At 39.2% G+C, this 23798-nt stretch overlaps 2 protein-coding genes across 3 annotated transcripts; both read left to right on the forward strand.

Moving 5' to 3' along the window:
• The first annotated feature begins 587 nt into the window (after positions 1-587).
• Positions 588-10545, forward strand: ice1 (KIAA0947-like (H. sapiens)). Its single transcript, XM_056381130.1, has 20 exons — positions 588-792; positions 983-1041; positions 2062-2173; positions 2266-2342; positions 2436-2473; positions 2637-2719; positions 2892-2968; positions 3193-3230; positions 3374-3456; positions 3551-3587; positions 3921-3977; positions 4148-4246; positions 4361-4731; positions 5105-7621; positions 8009-8171; positions 8321-8481; positions 8737-8927; positions 9100-9200; positions 9297-9395; positions 9726-10545. The coding sequence occupies exons 1-20, from the start codon at positions 703-705 to the stop codon at positions 9905-9907; spliced, it is 4635 nt and encodes a 1544-aa protein (XP_056237105.1). The 5' UTR covers positions 588-702; the 3' UTR covers positions 9908-10545.
• A 597-nt stretch (positions 10546-11142) lies between these two features.
• Positions 11143-22038, forward strand: LOC130172407 (terminal nucleotidyltransferase 4A-like). Of its 2 annotated transcripts, none has more exons than XM_056381132.1 (12): positions 11143-12045; positions 12495-12618; positions 14771-14817; positions 15643-15763; positions 15938-16045; positions 16132-16260; positions 17540-17753; positions 18313-18439; positions 18561-18664; positions 18868-19052; positions 19210-19347; positions 19658-22038. In XM_056381132.1, the coding sequence occupies exons 1-12, from the start codon at positions 11348-11350 to the stop codon at positions 20048-20050; spliced, it is 2388 nt and encodes a 795-aa protein (XP_056237107.1). In that variant the 5' UTR covers positions 11143-11347; the 3' UTR covers positions 20051-22038. The 2 variants fall into 2 exon arrangements, with proteins under 2 accessions (XP_056237107.1, XP_056237106.1); XM_056381131.1 differs by having other exon boundaries at positions 11154-12045; positions 19604-22038.
• Positions 22039-23798: the final 1760 nt, after the last annotated feature.

Genomic DNA, 23798 nt, shown 5'->3' on the forward strand with positions numbered 1-23798 from the left:
AAATCTATTCTGTGGCAGTGACATGTAAGGTCAAACTGTAGCTAATTCAACACTTACACGAAACGTGTTTAACTTATTAAAAGTGTGGTATGCCAACTACTTCCGTTGTTCTGTTTCTCTTCACCTTAACCTGTCCCCAACCTTAACCTCCAACCTAAAGGGGAACACAGTTGGGGAGGACCACAGGGTGGCACAAGAAAGTGAGAAGTATAACATTTTTGAAAACACAATAAAAACTAAACTAAACTAAACAGCGAGTACACGACCTGAAACTGAACATGCCCCTACTGACCGACCGGTACATGCTGTAGCCTTTTTGTATTTCTAACTGCTCTCGCGGTAACGCCCCCATATGCCATAATGCAGTGCCTGAAGCAAAACCCGAATGACAGCAAACATCCCATTTCGGCCGACAAAAAAATCAAACACATAATTTTACACTTGTATTACTCATATTTGATCGAATACACGCCATAATTTGAATGTGTTAACAATTTAGCAAGAAATTAGAAATTTTATCCTGACCGGCATTTCACGAAGCTGCCCCGGTGGGGTCCTGGCTTGGGTCCTTGGTCAACGTGGGAGACGCGAAAATGTGAAGTTGTTTTGGACCGATGTAAAATTTGTGTAATGGAGACATAGTCGTCAATTTATACGAGAAAAGGCAACGGCTGTGAGGGTTACAGTGAAAATTGTCTTACCATGATGCCAGGGGACAGTCAGTCTAAAACAGTGGCAATCGCCGCGGACGCAACGGTTGGAAACTGTCAGAACTGTTCTGTTTTGCATCAGGTCAGATCATCTTTCTATGACAGAAAAGGCAATTAACCATCGTGTTTTGTGTCAGAAGGCGGAATATAAACAGTGTCCGACGGTTGTGACATGATCATATATTTTTATGTTATCAGCTAAAGTGAACATGGTGGTAAATATGAATTCCCCTGTTTGTTTTTGTTTTGTTTCGTACCATCTCTTCATTCAGAGCCTGACCGAATATGTTTCGTCATTTCTGGCACTGAAACAGAAGATAACGGTTTCGGAGTGAGTATTAACGAATGTTGTTGTTGCCATAGTGACACTTTACTTTTACACTTTGCATTTGTGAAACTACTTTATCTTTATCTTAACCATAACTTTGACACTTTGATTAATTCATCCTTTACACATCACCAATCAGACAGCATCTTTGTTTTCGCACTGAGATTTATACGGAGCCCAGAGAAGGTAGCGGGTGTAAATTTAAAGTAATTTAGCGTATGAATTATGAAGTGGTTCATTAACGTTCAACGTCTGTTTTTTTCCATGAGAAATTTCCATTGTAATACAATAAAATCTTAAGTAAGTGACTTAATGGGATAAACGCAGCTTTAACTTTTTAACTATTTTAACTATTATTTTGAAGTGTTTACTAAATGCTGCTACACTTCGAAGACTGTTGTGTGGTAATCATAATCAAGAATGCATCCATATTGTATTCCCCTAACGTTAACTGTTGTTATGCCTTTTCCGTTGTCTTTTCCGTTGGCTAGCAGTATAGTTATAGACATTTGTTGTCTACTTGCGTTTGTGACTTGTTTGTTTTTGATTTTTCGAAAGTCACAAAGATAAGATAAAGTATTTTTTGTTTGTTTGTATGTTTTGTTTTTTTCCCACAACATAAATTTTTATAATGGCATTAATTTAATGTTTAACAAAGGACATTGACTCTGGATTTAGAAAAACAGAGAGACTCCGTAAAACTTACTTAAAGACTTTCAATAATTATCTTATTATCCAAATATTACTTTGATAACGGACTCTGCGTGAATGTAACTTAATTGTATTATCCTGAAACATAATGTAGCTGTACTGCTTCTATTGATCAGTAGATAGAGACAGCTGTAACCTATCTTTAAAAACCAGGAATCAACCAACAGTGAGTCAGTGACATATAGGCTACTGTACCTGTGAAGACATAGTTGCTATTTAAGGCCACACAAAGACAATACAAATGGTCATATGTTCATCAATGTTGCATGCACCTTGATTAACACATTCCTGTTCTTAACATGTTCTATGCAGTGACACTGTCAGGCTTCAACAACAGCAGGAAGAGCTGCAGATCAGATTGGTTACACTGGAGAGAAAAACCCTAGATTATGAATCTATGCAAGCAGAGCTGGAGGAAAAGAAGGTATACCCTTTCTCTGTAGAATCCCATATAAAATATGTGATGTGTTTTTTTCTTTTGTCATGCTGATATTCACACTATTTATTTTATTATAGTGTGCTCTTAAGGTCTATGGACAGTTGTCTGAAGAGATGGAAAAAGTGAAGCAGGAAAACAGCAAGACATTAGCAGAGTAAGAGATGGTGCCAGTCATAATCATAATAGTGCAGATCATAGGTAGTATCTGCATGGATAAAATGATAACTATTATGTTTGTGTCCTTCAGGAATAAGAAACTTGCACAGCAGTTGAAGGATCTGAAAGGTACTTTGCAGTCACACACTGTAACTTTAATCCAGTAAAGATTTAACATAGATTGCAAATGTTATTATTGTTATTATTATTATTATTATTATTAATAATAATAATATTTTTTAATAAAATGCATGTGTGAATACGCACCTGATTTTGTTTTTCAAACTTGTAGAACTGACGGAAACGCAGTCACTTGAAAATGCACAGCTGAAGAGGGAAAAGGCTGAAGTAGAAAATGGTTTGCTGAAAACACAGGTGAGCAATTAAAAAGTTGTCTCCTTTGATAGGCTTGAGTCATATGAATTTGTTTTAATCTCATAACTGACCCTGGATACTGTCATGACTGTCATGAGCTTTTTGTACAACTGCCAAAATGTAGCTCAGAAAACTTAATAATTTCTGTGACTTTGTCTTTTCACCTCTTCAGACATCTCTGAAGCAATCTCAGGCACAAGCAGATCAAGTTGAAAAACTGATAGAGGAAAATGCCAAGACAACAAGCATGTAAGAACTCAGTCTTGCATTAGAGATGTAGTTTCTTACATCTTAATTAAAGATCAAATATTTTCATGTCTGTCTGTGTTTTTATATTATGGGTTATTAATATTAATTTTCTGTTTGATAAATTTATGGTTTGTTGTTTAACTTGTTTTGTTTGTTAGAAAATAATTTCAACTATACTAAATGTTTCCATGTGTTTTTTTTTTTTATATATATATCATCAACAGAAAGGACAACCTTGAAGATAAAGTCAGATTGCTCAAAGGTTGGTATTAAAAATGAGATTTCACACAATATGAACAACGATTTTAGGTACACAAAGATATCTTTAATGGACTGGTTTATATGACAATGCTTGTTTGTTGGTTGAATGATACATATTTATGCATGTTTTTGTCCTGATTTCAGACTCAGTTTGCAAACAGAATCATCAAATATCCCAATTGACCAAAGAGAAGATCCTACTACAGAGGAATATTGATGATCTCCAGGTGCAGTAATGACCTTTATGGTCAACAAATTGGTGGACATATTATTTTATAATATTGAACTAACCTTTCTTTATGTATTTCAATTCATTTGCAGGTGAGACTGTTGAAATTGGAAAGAGAAAGGAATAAAGGTAAAAAAAACAAAAAGCAGTGCAAATACAGTGTTTAATGTCTTTTTTTTCTCTTCAGGACATTAGCTTTTCAGTAGACAAGAAAATAGCTAAAATTCTTCCAAATGATCAAACTTCACATGTTTTTTAATTGGGCTTCAAAGGCCCCAGTAAAAAGGAAAAAATGGTTTACTGTATATCCCAGTTCATTTGATCTAATTTTAGCTATGAAATATTTATTTCCAATAACTGCAGCGCCTTTTTTCTGACATCAAATTAAATTTAAGTTCAGTTTTAAAATATTGATTGTATTAAAAGATAAATAAAATTAATAACTGAATTATTTCTCAACAGACTATAGGAGCATATCAACTCAAGCAACATCTCCCGAGGAGCCTAAAGTTGACAAAGGTAAGCAGTTGGCTTCACTTACTTATTACATGTGTTTGACAAGCAAATCACATGAATTAACACTAAAATCATTTTGTAGTAATTCTTACCATTGCATTGTGTGAATGTCTGTCTGTGTGTGTGTGTGTGTGTGTGTGTGTGTGTGTGTGTGTGTGTGTGTGTGTTTCCAGAAAAATTCCGGATGCTGCTAGAGAATTTGTGGGCATGTGTGGAACCTCAGCAGCAGCACTCAGCAAACCTTTTGCACTTCACTGGTGATGTATCATCAAGTGAGTCAGCTCTGCTGCAGTTATTAATTAGCAGCAGTGACTTCTTATTTTTTGATTTTGTTTGTCATTCTTTCACAATTTTACTCATTGAATGTATGCAATCTTCTTTTTCAGAGTCATACTCCAAATCCAAGCAAGTTCTACCCTCCTCTCCATCAAACAGACTGTGCTCTCAACTGAGAAACATGTCCCAGTGTGCTTCTCAAGACATCGGTGACTCTCACAGTTTCCTCACGCAGGCAAAAGCCACTTACACACAGTTAAAACCTTTTCCTCATGCACAGAAAACCATCAAGCACCATTCACCTCTCCAGTGCTCGAGTGGCAAGAAGCAACCAGAAAATCCCAAAGAGAGCAAACAATTGTCCAAGGAACACAAAACTGAGGAATCATCTATTAACTTGCGCAGCTCCAAAGTATCTGTTAAAGAGATCATGGAAATGTTTAAACCGATGCTTTCCTGCATATCACCACTACCAGACTTGGTGAGATTTTGGTTATATTTAATGTTTGTTGTTCTTGATGTTTTCAATCGTGTCAACTACTACTACTAACCCTGTGCCAGTCACTTTTTTTTTTTTTATTGTTTTTAATCTAGGATTATAGGATTTAAAAACTTCAACTGCACAGTATGGCAAAAACTTGGAGTTAGAATTACAATTAATTTAGAATTTCTGCTGTATAACTAACTGTTTAATTATATTTGTATAATTCTTTAAATTTATATGGTAACAAATGACAGATTTAGCCTTTTTGTAATTTTAATAAAGCACAGGTCTAGTTAGCTTTGTCATTCACATGCTGTGGTGGTCATTGGAATTCTTCTAAATTACATCCTTCTCTTCTTGTTTCTTTCAGGATACAGAGATGGAAACTATGGAGACAGATGATGGAAAAAAGGAAAATCATCCCAAACCCTCTGACGATTCTGTTCCTCTTCAACAACAGGCGTCCTTACTCATCAAAACATCAGTGTCAAGTCACGGCCCAAGCTCTTCTGCACTTCCAGCAGAGGAGAATGTGGACTCGCCAGTTGTCACAGCACTAGAAGTGGAACACATTTCTGATGAAAATAACTCCAAAGGACAAAATGAGTTGATCGGCATTACTGAGATGAAGGACCAAAGTACTGTAGATGGTGAAGAAATGCATCTTCAAAAAGACATGCAAACTGAGCAGGAGACAGGAACTGAGCAATTAGTATCAGCATTGTCAGCATCTTCTTCCACATCAGACAATACAATTTTGGTTGAGGCTGTCTCATTAACTAATGAAAGTCAAGAACCATCCTGCACTGCAAATCCCAGTAGCAACATTGCCAGCAGCATCCCAGAAACTGAAAATGTTATAGGAAAGGCAAATGATGATCAGTCACAGACTGTTACAAAGATGGATGTAGACACAGACCCTAGTGATGTTACACATGCCAAAACAGTCCCTCCTGATGATGGAGAGTCGCCCAGAGAAAGGGACAACACTTTAGTCTGTGAAGAAGCAGGAGACGTATCCTCAACAATCACTGACTCTGTGAAAGACACTCAGGTTTCAAATACAGAAAATGGCTCAGAAGTTGAAAACAGTGCGCAGGATCCTTGTTGTTTGAGACAGGACGGTGAAGATGCCACTGTCGTAAGGCCGCAAGAGATTAAATTTTCTCTTGACAAGGACACAGAGGTGCCGGAAGATAACCTCTGTTCATCAAGCAGCAGTAACAGCTTCAGTAGCGTGTCAAATAAAAATGTTAAAGAGAGGTTCGAAAATGATGGATCCTTAAAAGTTCTTGAGGTGGAAAATAGTAATGAAGAAGAAAGAACTGCGAAAGCTGATAAAACGCATTCTTCCCTGGAGTCACATAGTGGTACTAGACCTCCCTCACCTCAAATATTTCCACTGTTAAAGATGGAAGATGCAGACAAGGGCCATGCTGAGCAAGAATCTGCTCAAGCAAACGTTAAAAATACTCCTTCAAAAAAGAAAGTTGACACAGAGACATTGAACGGTGAAACAGTGGCTGGTCATGGGCCTTCCCTTTCTGACATCCAAGAGACGACGACTGTTAACTGTGAATCTATGAAAGAAAATACACACTCTATGTGCAGGCGGTTGAGTCCTTCATGTCTGTTACCCACCGTAAAACTGCAGGTATTGGAAACTCGCCCAAACCCAGGAGAATTGAATGTTGGTGATGAAATTGAACGCTTTTCAACAAACAAAAAAACTGTGCCTAATCCAGAGGAAGATGGTGTAATTAAAAAGGTTGTTGACAAAGACTTCCCTCAGGACAGAATAGACACAAGTTGTACTACCTCATTAATTCAGTCTACTGCGGCCAAAGATGGGCAAAATAAATGTTTGGAGGCAGGTACAAGAGTGCTTGAAAAACAAAGCTCACATCTGATCAGAGAGGAAGAAGCTAGTCCAGCAGCAGCTTCAGCTACAGATAAAAAAACACAGTTCATAGGTCAAGTTCGCTCTGAAATGGGCCCTCCACTCCCTCCTGTCCTAACCCCTCTGAGCACCCCAACAAAAACGGGAAAATCAATCAATCCAAGGCAGGCTATTGGGAAACTGTCTTTTCCCTCTCCCATGGATAGATTGGCTTCTCCTACCACTCCTGTCCTGACCCATATGACCCCCAACAGTCAGCACCTGAATTCTTCATCCCTAAACAGTCCACTCCCTTCAAACGGAGTCCCCTCATCGCCACTTCAGTTTGGCTCTGCTACTCCAAAACATGCTGTGCCGGTCCCAGGTCGCCTGCCCCTAACAGCAATGACTTCCTCCCCTTCCTCTTCCTCCAGTCCTTCTCAGGAAAACTCTATGAGGATTCTTGACACCATGTATCCAGAGCTCTCTGCACGCGCCCGAACTCTGAGCATCCTCAGGGGGAACGTTAGTCTCAGCATTTGCTCTTCAGAGAGCGGAACATTACCCACAACAACTGAGAGTCAGATGTCTGGCTTTAAAACTATCAACTCCACTCCAACAGCATTCACCAAGACTGAGACAAGAGGAGGAAAAAGACAGGCCAACAGTTTGCCTCAACTTAAAAACAACAAATGTCCCAGGCTTGACAGCTGCTCTCCCACCGTCGGTCACGAGCAGGTACCTTCCTGCTCGTCAAACAGTGGAGAGGAAGCCACCTCACCCCAAACTCTGAGGCCCGAACAGCTCAAAAGTCCAGCTCGGCCCATGCAAGTTGGAGAACCTGCAGAGCAGAATCTTGTAGTCAGCGCTTTAAAGAAAATTGAAAACAAGTGCTTTGATCTACTGCCTGTGATCCAGAGCCACCTGTATGTTGGCACCCTCCCCAAAAAGCCAGTCTTGAGAGATGAGGAGAAGGAGGTCATCTCTGAGATTTGCCAGAGCAGCTTGGTTAGTATGCTGGTTTATTGTGCTCATGTCATTAACTCTGTTTCGTGTAATCAATTCTTATCGATAACAGAGATGGAACAAGACGATCGAGTAATTATAATTGCTACAACACTCTTTTTTGCTAAAGATTGTTTTCTCGTTGACAGAATTAGCTCATTCCCATTTGTATGTTGTCGTAATGTGAACAAAGAGATAAATAGAGAGAGAACCACAGTTGGCACAGTCTTTGTATGAAGGAAGTAATAGATTAATGCGACCACAATGGGTTGAATAAAGCAAGCAGGTGGTATATGTAAAGATAAATGACTGCCATTAGCATTTATTAGCGAGAAAAGTGTGTTGTTTTCATGTGAAATTAACGTTTTTTTCTCTTCTTTTCAACTCAAGGCAGATGATATGATCATGGCCATTCTGATCAAACTGAAAACTGAGAAAAGGGACCTCAGTAGAAACTACATGCAGGCCCTCTGTAGAGTCTACACAGGCATCTGTAGACAGAGGAACCACTGGGAGAAGGCTCGCATACTGGCGTACAGCATTCTCACAGAAGGTTAGCAATTTATTTCATGCTGTATTCCTCAAAAGACTTTACTCACTTTTGCTATACGCACGTAAGTGTTTCCAAAATGTTTTCCACTTGAAAGTAGAAAAATTATGGGTTTTGCTGACAGTTTTTGCATTCTGTCTTTCTCACTGTAGATTTCCCAGATTCTACCAAGCTGATTTTGTTTATGGTGACAACATGGCCCAGTGTTCTCTCGCACAGTAGTTTGCTGTGCCAGGCTATACATGCTGTCACCAAACTGACAGCACAGGAAGAGATTCTCAGCTGCCTGTCACCATTGTGTGGTTGGGAAAAGGTATTTTACAGATGAGGTTCTACACTTATCACATTGTTTTTAACTCTGCATTTTTATTAATGTCCATGGAATTTTAGGCACTTAATGGGCGTGTTTGCTTTGGGCACTGGTTCATTTTTAAACCTGTGTGACCTTAGTTTGGAGTTAGTTCATTATCTTTATCACATTATCTCTTCTTGCCCATCTTTCCCATCTGTGTCCTCTCAAATAAAATACAGTTGACCCTCAAAGACTAATCTCCCTGTTTCTCTGCAGAGTCCTCCCTGTGACATCGACCAGCTGATCTCCAGAGCACTGTCTGCTCTTCAATCGGGGACAAATCTGTCTTTCACACAACACAGTCGTTACGGGTTTGACCTGGGGGCTGAGGCTTGGGAACTTGTCTTCGCACTGCACCTCCTTTGTGCACAAAAGGATTGGAAGTGGACCTATGACAATTTATTGGGGTATGTTATGTTTTCTGACATGAACCTACAGTGCATAATGATGTCATTTAAATCAAAGTTGTCTGCCAATACTGTACATAAAATTTTTTTTTTTAAACTTTATTGTAGAAATGATCCATTTTTTAAGCAAGCAGTGTGTACCTGTGCTGATCTGTTCATTTTACTTTGACAGCAAGGAGTTGTGGCCATTAATGAACACATGGGTGACACAGCCCAGAGATCAACAAACACCTGTTTCTAATGTAGCTGTCGCCTCTGTGCTCCGACTCATAGGTCAGTTCTGGTTATTAACAATAATCTGAAGTGATGTGTAATTTAATAATCACCAGAAGACAGCGGGGAACTTCATTGTCTTTTTGTTTTAAATAGGATACCTCGGTCATCTGGGAATCAAGGAGAGGTGTGTTTCCTCTGTGGCAACTGTTGCTAATGTCATCAACACGTTTGTTAGGCATGGACAGACTGAAGGTATGAAACATGAGAAATCTTGGAGACTACATACTGGTTCAGTTTGCCTCTAACTAATACAACTCCATTGTGTGCTGAGAAAGTTAATCTTTTTTACATGTCGTCATACAAAGACTTGCCCATGTGTATTTAAGCAGAGTCCAGAATTTTATCTCACCCTGCCATGTTAAAGTAGACTTGCTTAATGGTATTCATTTCATATTCATAGAGTTGTGCCAAATAGACTAAAAATATAAATAATTCTCTGACGTCCTGATGTGAAAGAGAAAGGACCATCCAGCAGATGATTTCCATTGCACACCCTAATCTTATCATGTCTTGCCTCACCAGGTGTGCCATGGCAGGTCCAGTTAGCAGCTGTCTACTGCATTTACGAGCTGTCTCCCTGCAACCCCAAACAAGCCCTGGACGCCCTTGCAGCGTGGCGAGAAGAAACGTCTCAGAGCGTGCCTCCTGCTGTTAATAGCTGCATGAACCAGTTAGCCTCTATCTGTAGACAGGTCAAGAGCTGAGGGATGACACACATGCTGTACAAATCCACATGGACATGCAAATCTGTACCTATGTCAAAGACAGGGAGAATGAAGATCCCACCATGCACCTCAATATTCATTTAACTTGCTGACTGGCAGCCCACGATGGAGCTGTTTACCATTTGTGCAGATGAACAGTGACTCTTCCTCATACAGGGTGTCTGAAGGTTCGCAGTAAATCTTAAGGTCAAAGTTTAAACATTTAAACAGCTTAAACATTAGCTTTTTTGTTTTTTTATGTGCACTTCTACTATAAAATGAACATGTTAGGTAAATGCATCTGTTCTCCAATTGTGTAGCAAATGTTTCCTCAATTTTTAATGTAAAAGACATCAAAAGTGTGGTTTTGTAAAGTTTTTTAGCTGTCCACACCCTGTATTAAATGTACTGGTATGACTTCCTGCCTGTCTACTATACTCAGGTAATGCTCTAAAATATTGTAAAGCATGTACATATATATTCTGATGTAACAGGGTGCTGCTGTAAATGTTTTCTGATTCAAATGTTTGTAAATATTGAGGTGTTAAAGTTTGTATTAATGAAAAATAAGATTGCCACAGTAAATGTTTTGTACAGTTTAAAGTTTCAGAGTTTATTTAATTTTGTTCAAATTAAAATTTTCACATATTGAAACAAACAAACTGTTTTGGTGCAGTCTCTCTTCATCTGCCTCTCTGTAAATAGCTCTCTATAATGTCATATAATGGCCTAATATGCATCTATCAGCTTGGTGATACCTAAAAACTGCTGGAAAAAAACAGACTGTTCATATTTTTGGCTGTTCGATAAATGTTTTGGCTCTCAGTCATTTACCACAGCATCAATAGTCATAAAAATGTGATAAAGACAGCGACTAATGATGCAGCCAAATTACTACTACTGTCTCATCTCTGTAAAGGGGTCAAACCATCATTCCTGGGGCTTGCCTTCAAAATAAAAGCCCAAGCTACGTTTTAAAGATTTAATTTGAAGCATTGGGAGAATTGCACAGTTATATAATACATACATAAATATATACATTATACATAATTCTTTGGCATTTTGTCTTCGGTGTGTTGTTTGATATGATCTTACACAAAAGCAAAAATTAAATACTTTAATTTCCGGGTTTTCCGCCCTGTGTGTGGCTGACTTGATGCATCTCTCGGTCCTGAGGGGTGTGTTCAAAGATTTAAATCCCTCAGACATGCGTAGACGCTGATCCGTGCTGCTGGGTGCGCCATATTGGCTGACTTACATGGGGAGTGGAGTTGGACTAGCCGCTTGAAAAACCAAACCAGTTTCCGGACATGAAGCACTTCGAGGATAGCAAGTAAATCAACGCAGTAGGATTTATTTGTTTCCTTCGGTGCAACGTGTTTAATTTGCTAAATTGCTCGCCATTTTACCGTGAAGAGGTTCTCGGTGAACTCGAGTTCAATGGATCCCAGGACCGCTTGGATCCAGCCGGAGCAGAAGGGACCTGCCAATTCCCTGTGGATGCACATTTGGGAAACCTCTCAGGGATTTGGAGCAAACTCCGGCATCGACAACCACCTTCACCACCAACGCAACTTTGCAGCGCAAAATTCAAACTCCACGGACTCAAACGGCGAGTATTGCAAAAATGTAGCACCGCCGCCGGGGGTTGTGTTTGGGAAACTGCCGAAGCGAGACGGCGGCGGAGACAGGGGAAGTGTCAGGAGGAAGGGCTCGTTGTCGCCGTCCTCCTCCTCGCTGGACTCGGAGGCCGAGGGCTCCTCGCCCTCCGGCTCCTCTCTGCAGATCGACAATTTGAACGTTGCAGAGGAAGCCAGCCGGTTTTTACACTACGGCGAGCACGAGTTAAACGAGAACAATCTCAGACAGCAATATCCCCCTCCGCCTTTTCACACTGTTCAGCAACACTGTCGCAGCATGCAACAACCACACGGCCACACCCCCACGGGGATGAAAAATCAGCATGGGAACAAGCACCACCACTATCAGTCACATTCATCCGGCCGCAGGAGGCATCTGAACAGAGCCAACACTTTCCACGGCATCAACCCGCTCCTGTCCTACGGCTGCAATGGACACTATATAGACTCTTCTTGTAGCCTGTGGAAAACCAGGCGGTACAGCCCGGGCATTAATGGGTAAGGAGATATGGAGAGGTTTTTTTTTTTTCTAGTCAAAGAAGGGTTCTCAAAGTGAGGTCTGGGGACCTCATGGGGTTCTGTACAGAATTCCATCAGGTCAACCATCAAAATGAGCAGTGGAAAATGTCCGCTTGTTTCTTTGATTTATTTAATTTGCATCCAATTTAAGTATTTCACAAAAATACCTGTGCTAATATTAAGTAATGTATGTGATGCATGAATACATTTTGATATGTCTTTTTCCATATGGTTTTGTGTATTAACTGCAGTATAGACTTCAGTAGGCCTTAACTCCATACCCTGTATCAGACGTCCTTGTATTTTCCACATGAATTCTCATATACATCCAGCAGCTCAGTTCTTAGTCATACAGTGCTCACTTTGTTTTCTCTCGAGCTGTATGAATCCATGATCCAACATGTCGTTTTTCCCATGTTTTCTTACAGTCTGCATGAAGAGATAATGGACTTTTTCAACTTCATGTCCCCACGACCAGAGGAGGAGGCCATGAGAAGAGACGTAGTGAACAGAATAGAAAGTGTCATCAAGGACTTGTGGCCCACGGCACGGGTGAGTAGGATAGTCATGTGCCTGTGCAGATACTTGGAAAGGTAACTCAGGCTGTGATTCTTGTGCATGGGAGCTGCACTCCACTGTGGCCTACATAGTGTATAAAGACACTGACCTGTCTTGAGATTTTTTTTAAATTTAGGTGTACCACAATGCTCATTTCTTGAGGCCATGCTGGTCTGTACCCTCAGCCCTGTTTTGAACCCAAACCCTCATTTGCCAAAGTTGGACAAGGCTGGGTATAATGTTTGCCTCTTCAGACAGAGTTGACTTTGTCATGGTCCTTAACTTCACAAGCTCTCTTTTATGTTTGAGCAATAATCAACTATATGTTTCAGATATTTTTGAACAGATAAGACTTTGCAAACATCGGTTTCTAGCATTTGATACTTGATATAGAGTTAACAGTTTATCGGTTGAGTTCATCTTTGTGAAGCCATGATATTGTCAGGGAATAAGTTTGAATAATATGTTTCTGTTGATACTATGTCAGAGAAGTGATGATTCAACTCTGATACAGTAGATAAGTGAGTGTTGTAATGGACTGCTTTATGTTGAGATGTATAATGTGTCTAATATGGCGTTTTCTCCCATTTACCTACATGAATGAGAAAGATTAGCAATGCAATGGATTACCTCTTCTACGACACACTGTCTAAACCATAGACTGTATTTAAACGGTGTGTTACTAGCTTTAGAAAGCGTGAGACTCATTGCAGGGCTGCTGTATTGGATTCCTTCAGATTTTACAGGTGTACCTGATAAATTGGTGCCTTTACTGTCAAAAGAATATAGTGTATAAATCCATTTCAGACAAACAATGCTTTTAACAAAACATATGCAGAGGCACCAGGTTTGAAGAGGGGGGGTACAGTTGAGATTTTACTGGTGCTATATCAAATGTTTTAACCCCTTATGAGCTGGATTGTACAAAGACAGTACACAAGAGAACAAGCTTTTGCTGCGTTGGTCCCCATCCAGGACTCATATTTCCACACTTTAAAACACATTTTAAATTACATTTGTTCAATGGGATTTGTCATTGTCTTTCGGTTTAATTATGTAACATTGGCTCTTAATTCATTGTTTTATGTGTTGCACTGACTCTTGCTTATTGCTTTGTAAATTACTTTGCAAAGCTGTTTATATACTGTATAAATCAATGTTATTGTCTTGTTAAGCTAGCCTAGCAGCCAGTATGTCTGAAGGTTACTGCACTTTACATATCTTGTTTGGCTTTTTTTTTTTTTCATTTCTCTAAAGGCCATTTTGTGTCACTCTTCCGAGCTGTGGCAATACAAATGTTTAATGTATGTAGTGGGCTTTGGTCACTGACCAGAAAATAAGGTTGTCCAACTGAAAGGTAAACCTATACAGTCAGCAATAATCTCTAATATCACCATACAGAATATAACACAGCGCTGTTCTACAGAGATCATTGTGTGAAGTTTTGACCTGACGTTAGGCATTTCATAGTATTTCAGAGACTTTAAACTCACATGTAGAGTATTAAACTCATGTACACCCATCTGGCTGTAACTGACCTGGGCAAAGTCAATGTTTTGTGTGACATGAAAATGTTTAATTGATGTTTTCCCCTTATGTGATACCGCTGCTATCCATCTGCAGTATTTAATCTGTAGTTTTATATTATTTTGAGAACCATTTATGACATTGGTAATCCTGAGTTAGCATAGCAACACCTTCTCAATTATTGGCATGCTGCTAGCAAGAAAGCTATTCCTACTTTCATGCAGCATTCACAGGTGAGGTCTTTTTGACATATAATTTCACAGAACAAGTATGAATTTGATTATGTAAGTAAAGTTTCTGTACAGCTCATAGGCTTGGTTAGTGCAAGAGCTTGACAAAAACCCCAATTTTGAAAGAATGAGCAAAAATGTTAGCTACTCGTGTTCTTTTCCTGACCTGATGAATTCAGCAAACACACCAGGCAGTACACATGCAGACTGATCTTGCTATTTGTGCGAAACAAATTCTGAATAGTGAAGCTAAACACTACTTTAAACCTCTGACATGTTCAAACCACATACAATCATAAAGGTCAACTGCAAATATATCAAGCTGGTAATGGTTACAATGATATGTCACAACTTAAATAAGGACTGTGTTAATTTGTCTTGTTCTGCAGGTGGAGATATTTGGCAGCTTCAGCACAGGACTTTATCTGCCCACAAGGTAACATTTGTTTTTGTACTTTTCTTGCACAGTCTAATCTTACATGGGCTTCTTTTGTAATGTTTCCCCATCATGTTAGTTTTAAGGAAGTGGGAGTGCTACGTTTGGTAGGGTATGTTTTGTCAGACCTTCAGTAACATAGTGTTGCTGTTCAGTAGCTGAAACTGATTCATTATTTCCTAATGGAGTGGTCTAGCAGTAATTACAGCAATTTTTATGGAGTATAGTATGGAGATACTTTTAAGTCAGCTGTTTAATGCCATGTTGTTTCAACATCACACCACTGTTACTCACTCATTCATTTGGGCTAAACTCCATGATCGACAACATATTTAATTATGAATTAGTACTGTGTCTTTAAGATGACCACATCATGAACTAATTTCCCTTCTTTCTATATCATTTCATCAATGTCCTTTTGTATAATTTCACAGTCTTTCAAAAGAAATGGTGCATAGAGAGGTCAAGAGCTCACAGGTCATAGCTGGTCAAGAACAATTTGTTCAGTGAAAGAGACAAATAAATGTTCATTTACTGCAGTTAAAGGTACCCTTTCTTTCCTTGTATCTTGTTCTTCTTCTGAAAGTCTTCATCTGTCAAATCATCACATTATGCTTGCACAACCTTTCCGCCCACATATTTGGCTCAGTGGCATGAGTGTACAAAACAGAACTGTACACATTTCCAAAGTAGTTTAACAGCATAAAACCAGGCCCTAATGTTGTGTTTTTGGTCACAGGCACATCACTACGCACTGTGTGTCGACAGGATACTTGGGGAAATAAACTTCTTAGAGTGCAAAGTGCTTTGTGTTTTTGTTCTTAGTGACATTGACCTGGTGGTGTTTGGAAAGTGGGACCATCCTCCACTGCAGGAACTGGAACAAGCCCTGAAGAAACACAATGTAGCTGGCCCGTATCCCATCAAGGTCCTCGACAAAGCTACAGTAAGTCCCAGCATGAGTAGCTTCTAATTTTTGGCCCAAACTGTTTGTTTAATGTTTAAAGCTAACTGAAGTTCTGAACAGAAAAAATGTCAGTAATCTCAACATGAATCATGAAATATTGGTGGGATACTTACCTGTGGATTGATTACAGTTGACTGTTTGACCTGTTCCCAGGTGCCAATCATCAAGCTTACTGACCATCAAACAGAGGTGAAAGTGGACATCAGCTTCAATGTAGAAACTGCAGTGAAAGCTGCGCAGTTCATTAAAAGTTACCTTAAGGTAATCCCTTTTTTCTTGACATTTTCAACACAAATGCAGCATTTTTCTTTTGGTTTGTTTCTTACATTTGTCCTTGTGTTTTTTAGAAGTACACTGTTCTGCCACCTCTGATCTTCGTCTTGAAGCAGTTCCTGCTCCAGAGGGATCTGAATGAAGTCTTCACGGGAGGCATCAGCTCTTATAGCCTTATACTAATGGCCATAAGCTTCTTGCAGGTACATATACTACTCATGTATGTTTATTGTTGTGACACTCGGCTTGGTAATAAATTCAATTCTTTTCTGTCTATTCAAAATACTGCAGATTTAGTTATCGTAAAAATCCCAGTCAAATAAGCTGAGAAGTCCTCAATTTGCTACTTCAAAATTGTTGAATTCGCAAGACAGAACAGTGTACACAAGTAATGTAGGTTTTATATTTTATTATCTTTCCTCAACTAAAAGCTGGCAGTCAATTTAAAGCCGGGTCTCCAATAATGGCCGAGGGCTTGGTCAACATGAACAATAAAAGCCAGCCCCCATATACAAGGAAAAAAAACAAGGGTGGATAAACTCATGGTGCCTGTTATATAATTTTTCCTGCCAGTACGTGACTGGTAATACCACACAAGTTAAAATGATCGTATTGTATGTGTATATTTACATGGAAATGATGACAAGTTAACTTTTAGAATCTAATTTTAGAAGGCAAGTACTGGTACTGCTAGCCAGCTCTTCAAAGTTTTGATGGCCTTGCAGTCCTGTCGTCTATTGTTATACACTTTGTTTTAATAGAATATTTCAATTAAATGTACCCAATATATTTTACAGGGTTCAAATTGATTCTTTCCTTCTGATCCACTTTGCTCTGTCATCCTTTAATCTCGCTCGGCTGTTGTTGCATATGGCATGCCTGTAAATTTTTCACAAAAAAAGCCCTGTTAAGAAATGCAAGAGGGCTTTGAAACTGAAACATTTACAGGAAGTTCTGAGTTTGTATTAACATCGTAATGCGGCATCGTTTAACAGGGTAAATGGGAACAGGTCAAAATGAAGCTTGGTACTAAAATTGTGGTATGGCCAATTATACTTATCAAACAGAGGGAATTAGAAATAAAAGCTGGCCTGTAATATAAACCTACTTCAAATGAAGGTGTGTTACCTTCTGTGGTTAAGGTAAATAAAGGCCCCAGTCACTATTTGAGGGAAATATTCTAAGTTGTATTCAAATAATTGCAAATTTAAAAAAAAAAAAAGCAAAGAATGGATTTTGTGCTCGTCCTGATATGTAAACGTAATGCATAATTACATTCCCCCTTTTTTTTTTTTTTTTTTTTTTTGGAATTCACTTAAGTTACATAAAGTGGTATAAGTCATTGTTCACACAACTCCTCAGTATCTGTCTGAATGATGATTAATGTCAATGAAGAGGTCGGTGAGTTCAGCCAAACTGGAGTTTGGTTACAAAGGTGGTTATAAAGTGAAGGCAATGAATTCTCCCTGTCCTGTTGATCAGTTACATCCTCGGATCGACACACGACGTGCCAACATCAACCTGGGCATCCTGCTGATCGAGTTTTTTGAACTGTACGGCCGCGATTTCAACTACATGAAGACTGGCATCCGGGTGAAGAATGGAGGGGCCTACCTGTCCAAGGAAGAAATGCTGAAAGCCATGGGGAATGGAAACAGGCCATCCATGCTCTGCATCGAAGATCCAATTCAGCCAGGTCAGACTGGGATATAAAATTTTATATATATATATATATATATATATATATATATATATATATATATATATATATATATATATAAAAAAGGGGGGGAATGAAAAAAGATATTAATATTAGAGCTCTGTTGTGCAAACAAATGGAAAAACAGATTCCAAAAGACTAAACAAGGTGGAAAATAAGAGAAGCATTTGCGTGAAAGTGCAATGGAAACTTATTTAGTTTATAAATCATGATGCATTTGACTTTTACATCCACTGATGCTTCAACACCAATGAAGAGGTGAAAAATAGCAGCAGACAAAAATCTCAGATATATGTGGAGTGATGAAGAGACTGTAATACTCCTCAACTTATACATGAGATAAACAGATGTTGATAGATGCAATGTGTCGAGTATGTTACATGTGAGTAAACTTATACCTAATGATTATCTTTGGCCTTCCAGTCTCTTCATCTGAACTGCTTTCAAATTGTTTGCCTTCTATGTGATTTTAGTTTTCTGATTAATTCCTGATTAAATTTGCAGATTTAAATGATTAATCTTGTATTCTTCACAGGAAATGACGTGGGCAGGAGTTCATATGGCGTCCTGCAGGTCAAGCAGGTGTTTGACTTTGCCTACATGGTGCTGAGTCATGGAGTTTCTCCTCTTGCACGTGCTTACCCCAACAAAGAGTATGACAGGTTGGATTCTTCATGAACATTTTTCTTTTTTCTTTTTTTTTTTTTTCTTTTGTAATGTTTTGCACTCTTAGTTTTGCATTTATCTTGATAGCATTATGGACTGTACCTTACTCTGTTGCAGTACTTTGGGGCGCATTATCAAAGTCAGCCCAGAGGTGTTGGCCTACAGGGACTGGACAATCAAAAAGTGGGGAGCCAAGCAGTATGCCAAGCTGGAGAACCATGGTAACTTTGTGGCAACTTTGGGTTTGAATCTATTTTCTGTAACATTTAGACTGGAATTGTATTTTGGGGTGCTTCCAGAAAAAGTAATAAAATGATTTTCATCTTCATCTTCAAGAGTCAGATATGTAGTAAATATCCTGTACTGACAAACTGTTAAATCAATTCAAACTTTTTTTCAACAATAGTCTTCTGTTTGGTCCTAGATGTAGAGACCTGTGAGCAGGACCTTGCCAGGCTGATGCTGGTTTCTGTGGAGGATCAGAGAGACAGTTGCTCCCCCCTCAGTGCTGACTCCCCCTCACCTTCCCCAGTCTTCCTTCCCAGTCCTCAACACCATTCGTCGTCATCCTCGGCATGCTCGCTCTCCTCCTCCTCTGGAAGTGACATAGTAAGGCCAAAGGATGTTTTGACCATTCAAACATTTACTAAATCAGTGGTTCATGACAAGTGTGGCAACACAGTGACGCACTTCAATTTCCATAAGTTGTCCATAGTTGAGGTGCTTGACTGACTAACTTTGTTAATCTGTGTGTGTCTTTTTCCAGGAGTCTGATTCTCCTCCGAGCAGTAATGCTGCTATCCAACTCCACCCCCTCACCCTGGCCTCAGTCCATCCAGTAATCCAGTTGGCTACAGACCTGAGGGCCACACATCCAGCAGGCTTTATCCACGCCACACCTCAGGTTAGTGTTTTGGGGGTTTTTTTTGGTTGTTTTGGGTTTTTTTTTCACCTCATAGGTGTCAGAAGAAACATGACCATAAAGAATACTGCCTTGGAATTTCAACCCCAAAAAAATCACATTTAGATGATGTATATGTTTAATTGTGGGTATATGGGGAAACAAATCATTTCCCCTTTGCCTTTCAATAATCAAAAAACCTACTTAGGGCAAAATTCACACATTCATACACATTATGCATATTCTCATTTTTTGCTAGGTCCAGATGTCCCTCCCAGAAAACCTGACCATTCCCTCCCTCTCTGATTGCCAGTTCTATCATGAGAATCCACCTTCAATCAGTGTTGTGCACAGTCACACATCACAAGCTGCACAGATCTCCCGGCACACCAACTCCACAAGCCCTCTCCCCAGCCCCCTCCACCGGCTCCACCACCCTCAGATAGGAGGACAGCAGAGCCACACTTACACCATAAGATCCAATTCCCATGGCTCCATCGAACCGCACAAATTTACCTTCAAGCACAACCAAGGTGGCAGCGTCCGAGGTCAAAACCACTCTCAAGGTAACTTCAGTCCCCAGCGGCGGTTTGTTCCACAGGGTCATAACACAGCACCGGGTTTCAGGAACCAGCAGCAGTACAACCGTAACACCTGGCGACGCAGGAAGAGGGACAATCTTCCAGCTCTCAACCAGAGTAGATAAGAAACTGAAGGCGCAAGATTTGATATTACTTGTATTAGAAATGAAAGCCTCGCTCAGCCCATCATGAGTCTTTGAGTTGAGAAGCCGTGAATGATTCATTATAACTGTTTTTTTGTAGGGGGCTCTCATGCACCTACATCATGCTGGAATTGGAACGATCGACTCCTGCTAGCATTGTGCAAGCACCAAGTGATGCTACAAGGCTCTTGCAGGAGAAGGAAGACTGTAAAATGCTTAACTGTGGTCATTTTGTTACATCAGTCTGATGCTAGTCAGAGCCCTTCCTCTAAATTTGATGTACACCAGCACAGACTTTGAGTTGAATGAGTAATTACTGATTCCCAGACTGAGTCTTCTCACCAGTCTCACTTCCCAGCAGCTAAAGTTTGGTCAAGTATTGAGTTCCGTGGGCCTTGAACATCTAAGAACATCACGTGCCATAGTACTGAACTGGTTTGTCAAACCTGGTCTCTCTCAAAGTTGTGGGCCTTTTTCATTTGGTCTTCTGAATGCAACTCCCTATTAGCACGCTTTTGATTCAGAGCTCTTACAGCTTTGACTATCATCTGCGAATTGTATTCTGGACTGAAGCGAAGCACTACTCTCCTACCTATGCAGCGCAACGCTGACTTGATGTTTTTGGTGTGACGGCACAAAACGGACCTTGTCTCAAGTGCTTAAACTGTGATGACTTGTTTGAATGTACTAAGTGTTTCTTTTTTGTGTGTTGGTCATTATCTTTTGTTCTCTTGTTTTTGTCACTGAGGGATTTGTTTGTTCACATTGGCACTATGTTTTTGTACTGTAAACATTGCCACCTTATTTTAAGTTTGTTGCATTATATGCAATAATGACTTGCTTTTATTTAATTTATTTCACATTTTAGTTTTATTTTAGGGGTTCTCCCCACTTAAGGTTTGCTTTTTTGATTCTAGACTACATTGATCTGTGCAATAGATGGATTTAAGGGCCTTGAAGGAATGTGTTTGTGTGTGAACAGCTTTCCAGCACAAGGGGGAGCTATGGTATAAAAACATGAGAAATGTGCCAAAAATCCCATGATGCCAACATTTTACTCATGTTTAATTTACTATCACATTATGTTCACTTGAACTTTTGCCAACTGCCTGTCCAAATGTTTTTCCACCACTAGTTTTTATTTCAAACATATCGCTCTTCTCAGTGGTTTGACCTTTATTTGGGTGGTTTTCCTCTTGATAGATCTTAGGCTATACTGGGGGAATGCACCTTGAGCAGTGTTTACTTGTGTCATTTCAAAAATTAGGTTTCAATAACAGTTGGTGCTACTTATTACCAGCAAAGTGCTTGTTTTCTGCCTTATATCTCCTTTGATTCTGTTAAAGCAACAGGTTAACTGCCTTCGTAAATGACCAAATTTGCCCTTTTTCCTGTATGTAGCTGAGGCTTTCTATCTTTATTTCTATAAGCACTGTCAGGGTTACTTTTATTTTTACATACAGCTTCTAGGTGTTTACTCCAGGAGCAGACTCCTATTGCGGTCAGTGATTGTTAGCATTAGCATCATGTCACATCTATTTTTTTTTATTTTTTAATTCAAAGGTGATGGTTACAAACCGGTTGTATAAGAGGTCCCTGCATTTCAGAGGTTTTCCTCTCCATATTTGAAGTCATTATTTCTAAAACAAGGTTTCAAAGCTACACAATTTACACAGCAATCCATATCATGAGTTGAGCATGGGTTGGGTTTTGGTAGAGCCAATAACAAAACCAAACTTTGGTGAAGTCATGTGTTTCAAGAGTCTGATTACTGTAACACCCTGGGTACCAAACTGATGGATTCAACATGATACTACTAGCATTGTTCCCTTGTTTTCAGTGCCCAAATCCCCAGCTCATATCTGTGTAATTGAGGATGGGTTGTAACGTGTAAATGACTGATATATAGATGTTTACCTTGTTTTTTATGTAAGTTTTTCTATTTTTTTAATAAACATTTTAAAAGTCCATTTTCAGTTTAGTGTGTAAATTTGTGTGTTATGTTTGCTTTTGTGCTGGCCAGCATGGATTAATAAGATTTAACTACTGGAAAAATGATATTCCTCATGTCTGTTTCAGCATCTGCCTGAGGTTTGTATAGTACTAGATATAGCCTCTTTCATTGTTACACAGTTTATTTGGTTATTGATTATAGGGTTTACAGTTGGTTGTCTCGTATGGTTAGGCTCAACAATGAGTCCTGCAGTAGTAGCATGTTGGCTACCTGCATTGGCGTAGAACCTCATACATACTATCATGTTCAACATGTTCTATAGCACAGACCGTCATTCATCTGTTATGTTGTAATTCCTCATAGTTTCTGATGGGGGCACTGGTGGATCTTTGCTTGGCTTAACTGTATCTAATCCATTACCTTTCAGATTGTCTGCAAGGAAGCAGAACATGACAGAGAAGAAGACTTCAAGAAAATGACTCCTCTGAAGGTGCAATCATTGGAAAGTTAGTGGCTGGAACTGCTGTCATTTTATTCCAATTAAAACGGAAAGAGTGTCATCACTGAGACCCCTTTTACCCTTTCTTGACTCAAACTCAAACAGACTTGGCAGGAACAACTATGAGTGTCAGTACCAGACAGGTCACTACAGCAATCAATTAATCTTAAAATAACTGGTCTAGGACTATTTAAATAAAACTAGCAGAAAATGGCTCACAGAATTGTTAAAATAAAATTTTATAAAAATTTGTCCTCTGTGTACTGATGTCAATTTTACACGAAGAAAAGACAAAAACACCTGAAAGCTATGAAAAAAAGTTGTGATATGGCAGGATTTACTACAAGAAGAAGGAACTGAAATGATTTTTTTTATAGGTAAGCGGTCAATAGGATGAAAATAAAATAAATAAATTTAAATTTAAAGTAAAAGTTTAAATTTAAGTAAAAGATGTCTGATGTATGAAAAAAAACTAACGCTTTGAACATTACCACATAGGTACTCTACCAAAATACCACAAAATATACTTGGAAACAAATCATTGAAGAATAAAAAAAATACGGGTGTAAATAAAATTAAAACAGGATTTCAAAAATGAGAAAAATATAATACATCTTTCTGTGTCTTGTTTACGCACATGCACTTTCCATTTGGCAGAGATGGCGATGCCCCAGGTGGCCTTTGGTCTCAAGGTAGGTAGTGCCCCAGGTAACGTCTTGCACCAGGGCCCACTTGAAATCTTGAGGGCTGGCCTTTGCGTCTGGCTGGGTAAAGCCCCAGGTAGCCTTCGCGTATGGCGAGGCTGTCAAAGCCCTTAGCGTCTTGCACCAGGGCCTATTTGTACATATTGTTCATATCTAACAAGATTGTCCCTTTGTAATCTGGAAGGCTGGCAAAGCTACAGGAAACCTTCCTCTGTGTCTGGCAGGGTTGGCGATTACTTCTTAATAATCATAATCTTTAATAGTAATGGATAAGAGACCTAAATGGATTTATGTTTAACGTTCATCTCAAGCACTTTACAATGTGCCTCTTATACACCCATTCACACAAACGCTCACACACTGATGGCAGTAAACTACCATGCAAGGCGCTGGCCCAAGCATAGAGAGCAATTTTGGATTCAGTGTCTTGGTTCTCTGGGAAATACAGAAGCATACTTTTTTTAAGGAACATGCAAACACTTTTACAGGATCTGTAAATGAGTTTCAGGTAAAATGATTAATATCCTCGTTGAACTCATTCAGGATTTATATGAATAATATTCCAAATAGCAT

The sequence above is a fragment of the Seriola aureovittata genome, chromosome 7, assembly GCF_021018895.1.
Source record: "Seriola aureovittata isolate HTS-2021-v1 ecotype China chromosome 7, ASM2101889v1, whole genome shotgun sequence".
NCBI classification, from domain to species: Eukaryota; Metazoa; Chordata; class Actinopteri; order Carangiformes; family Carangidae; genus Seriola; species Seriola aureovittata.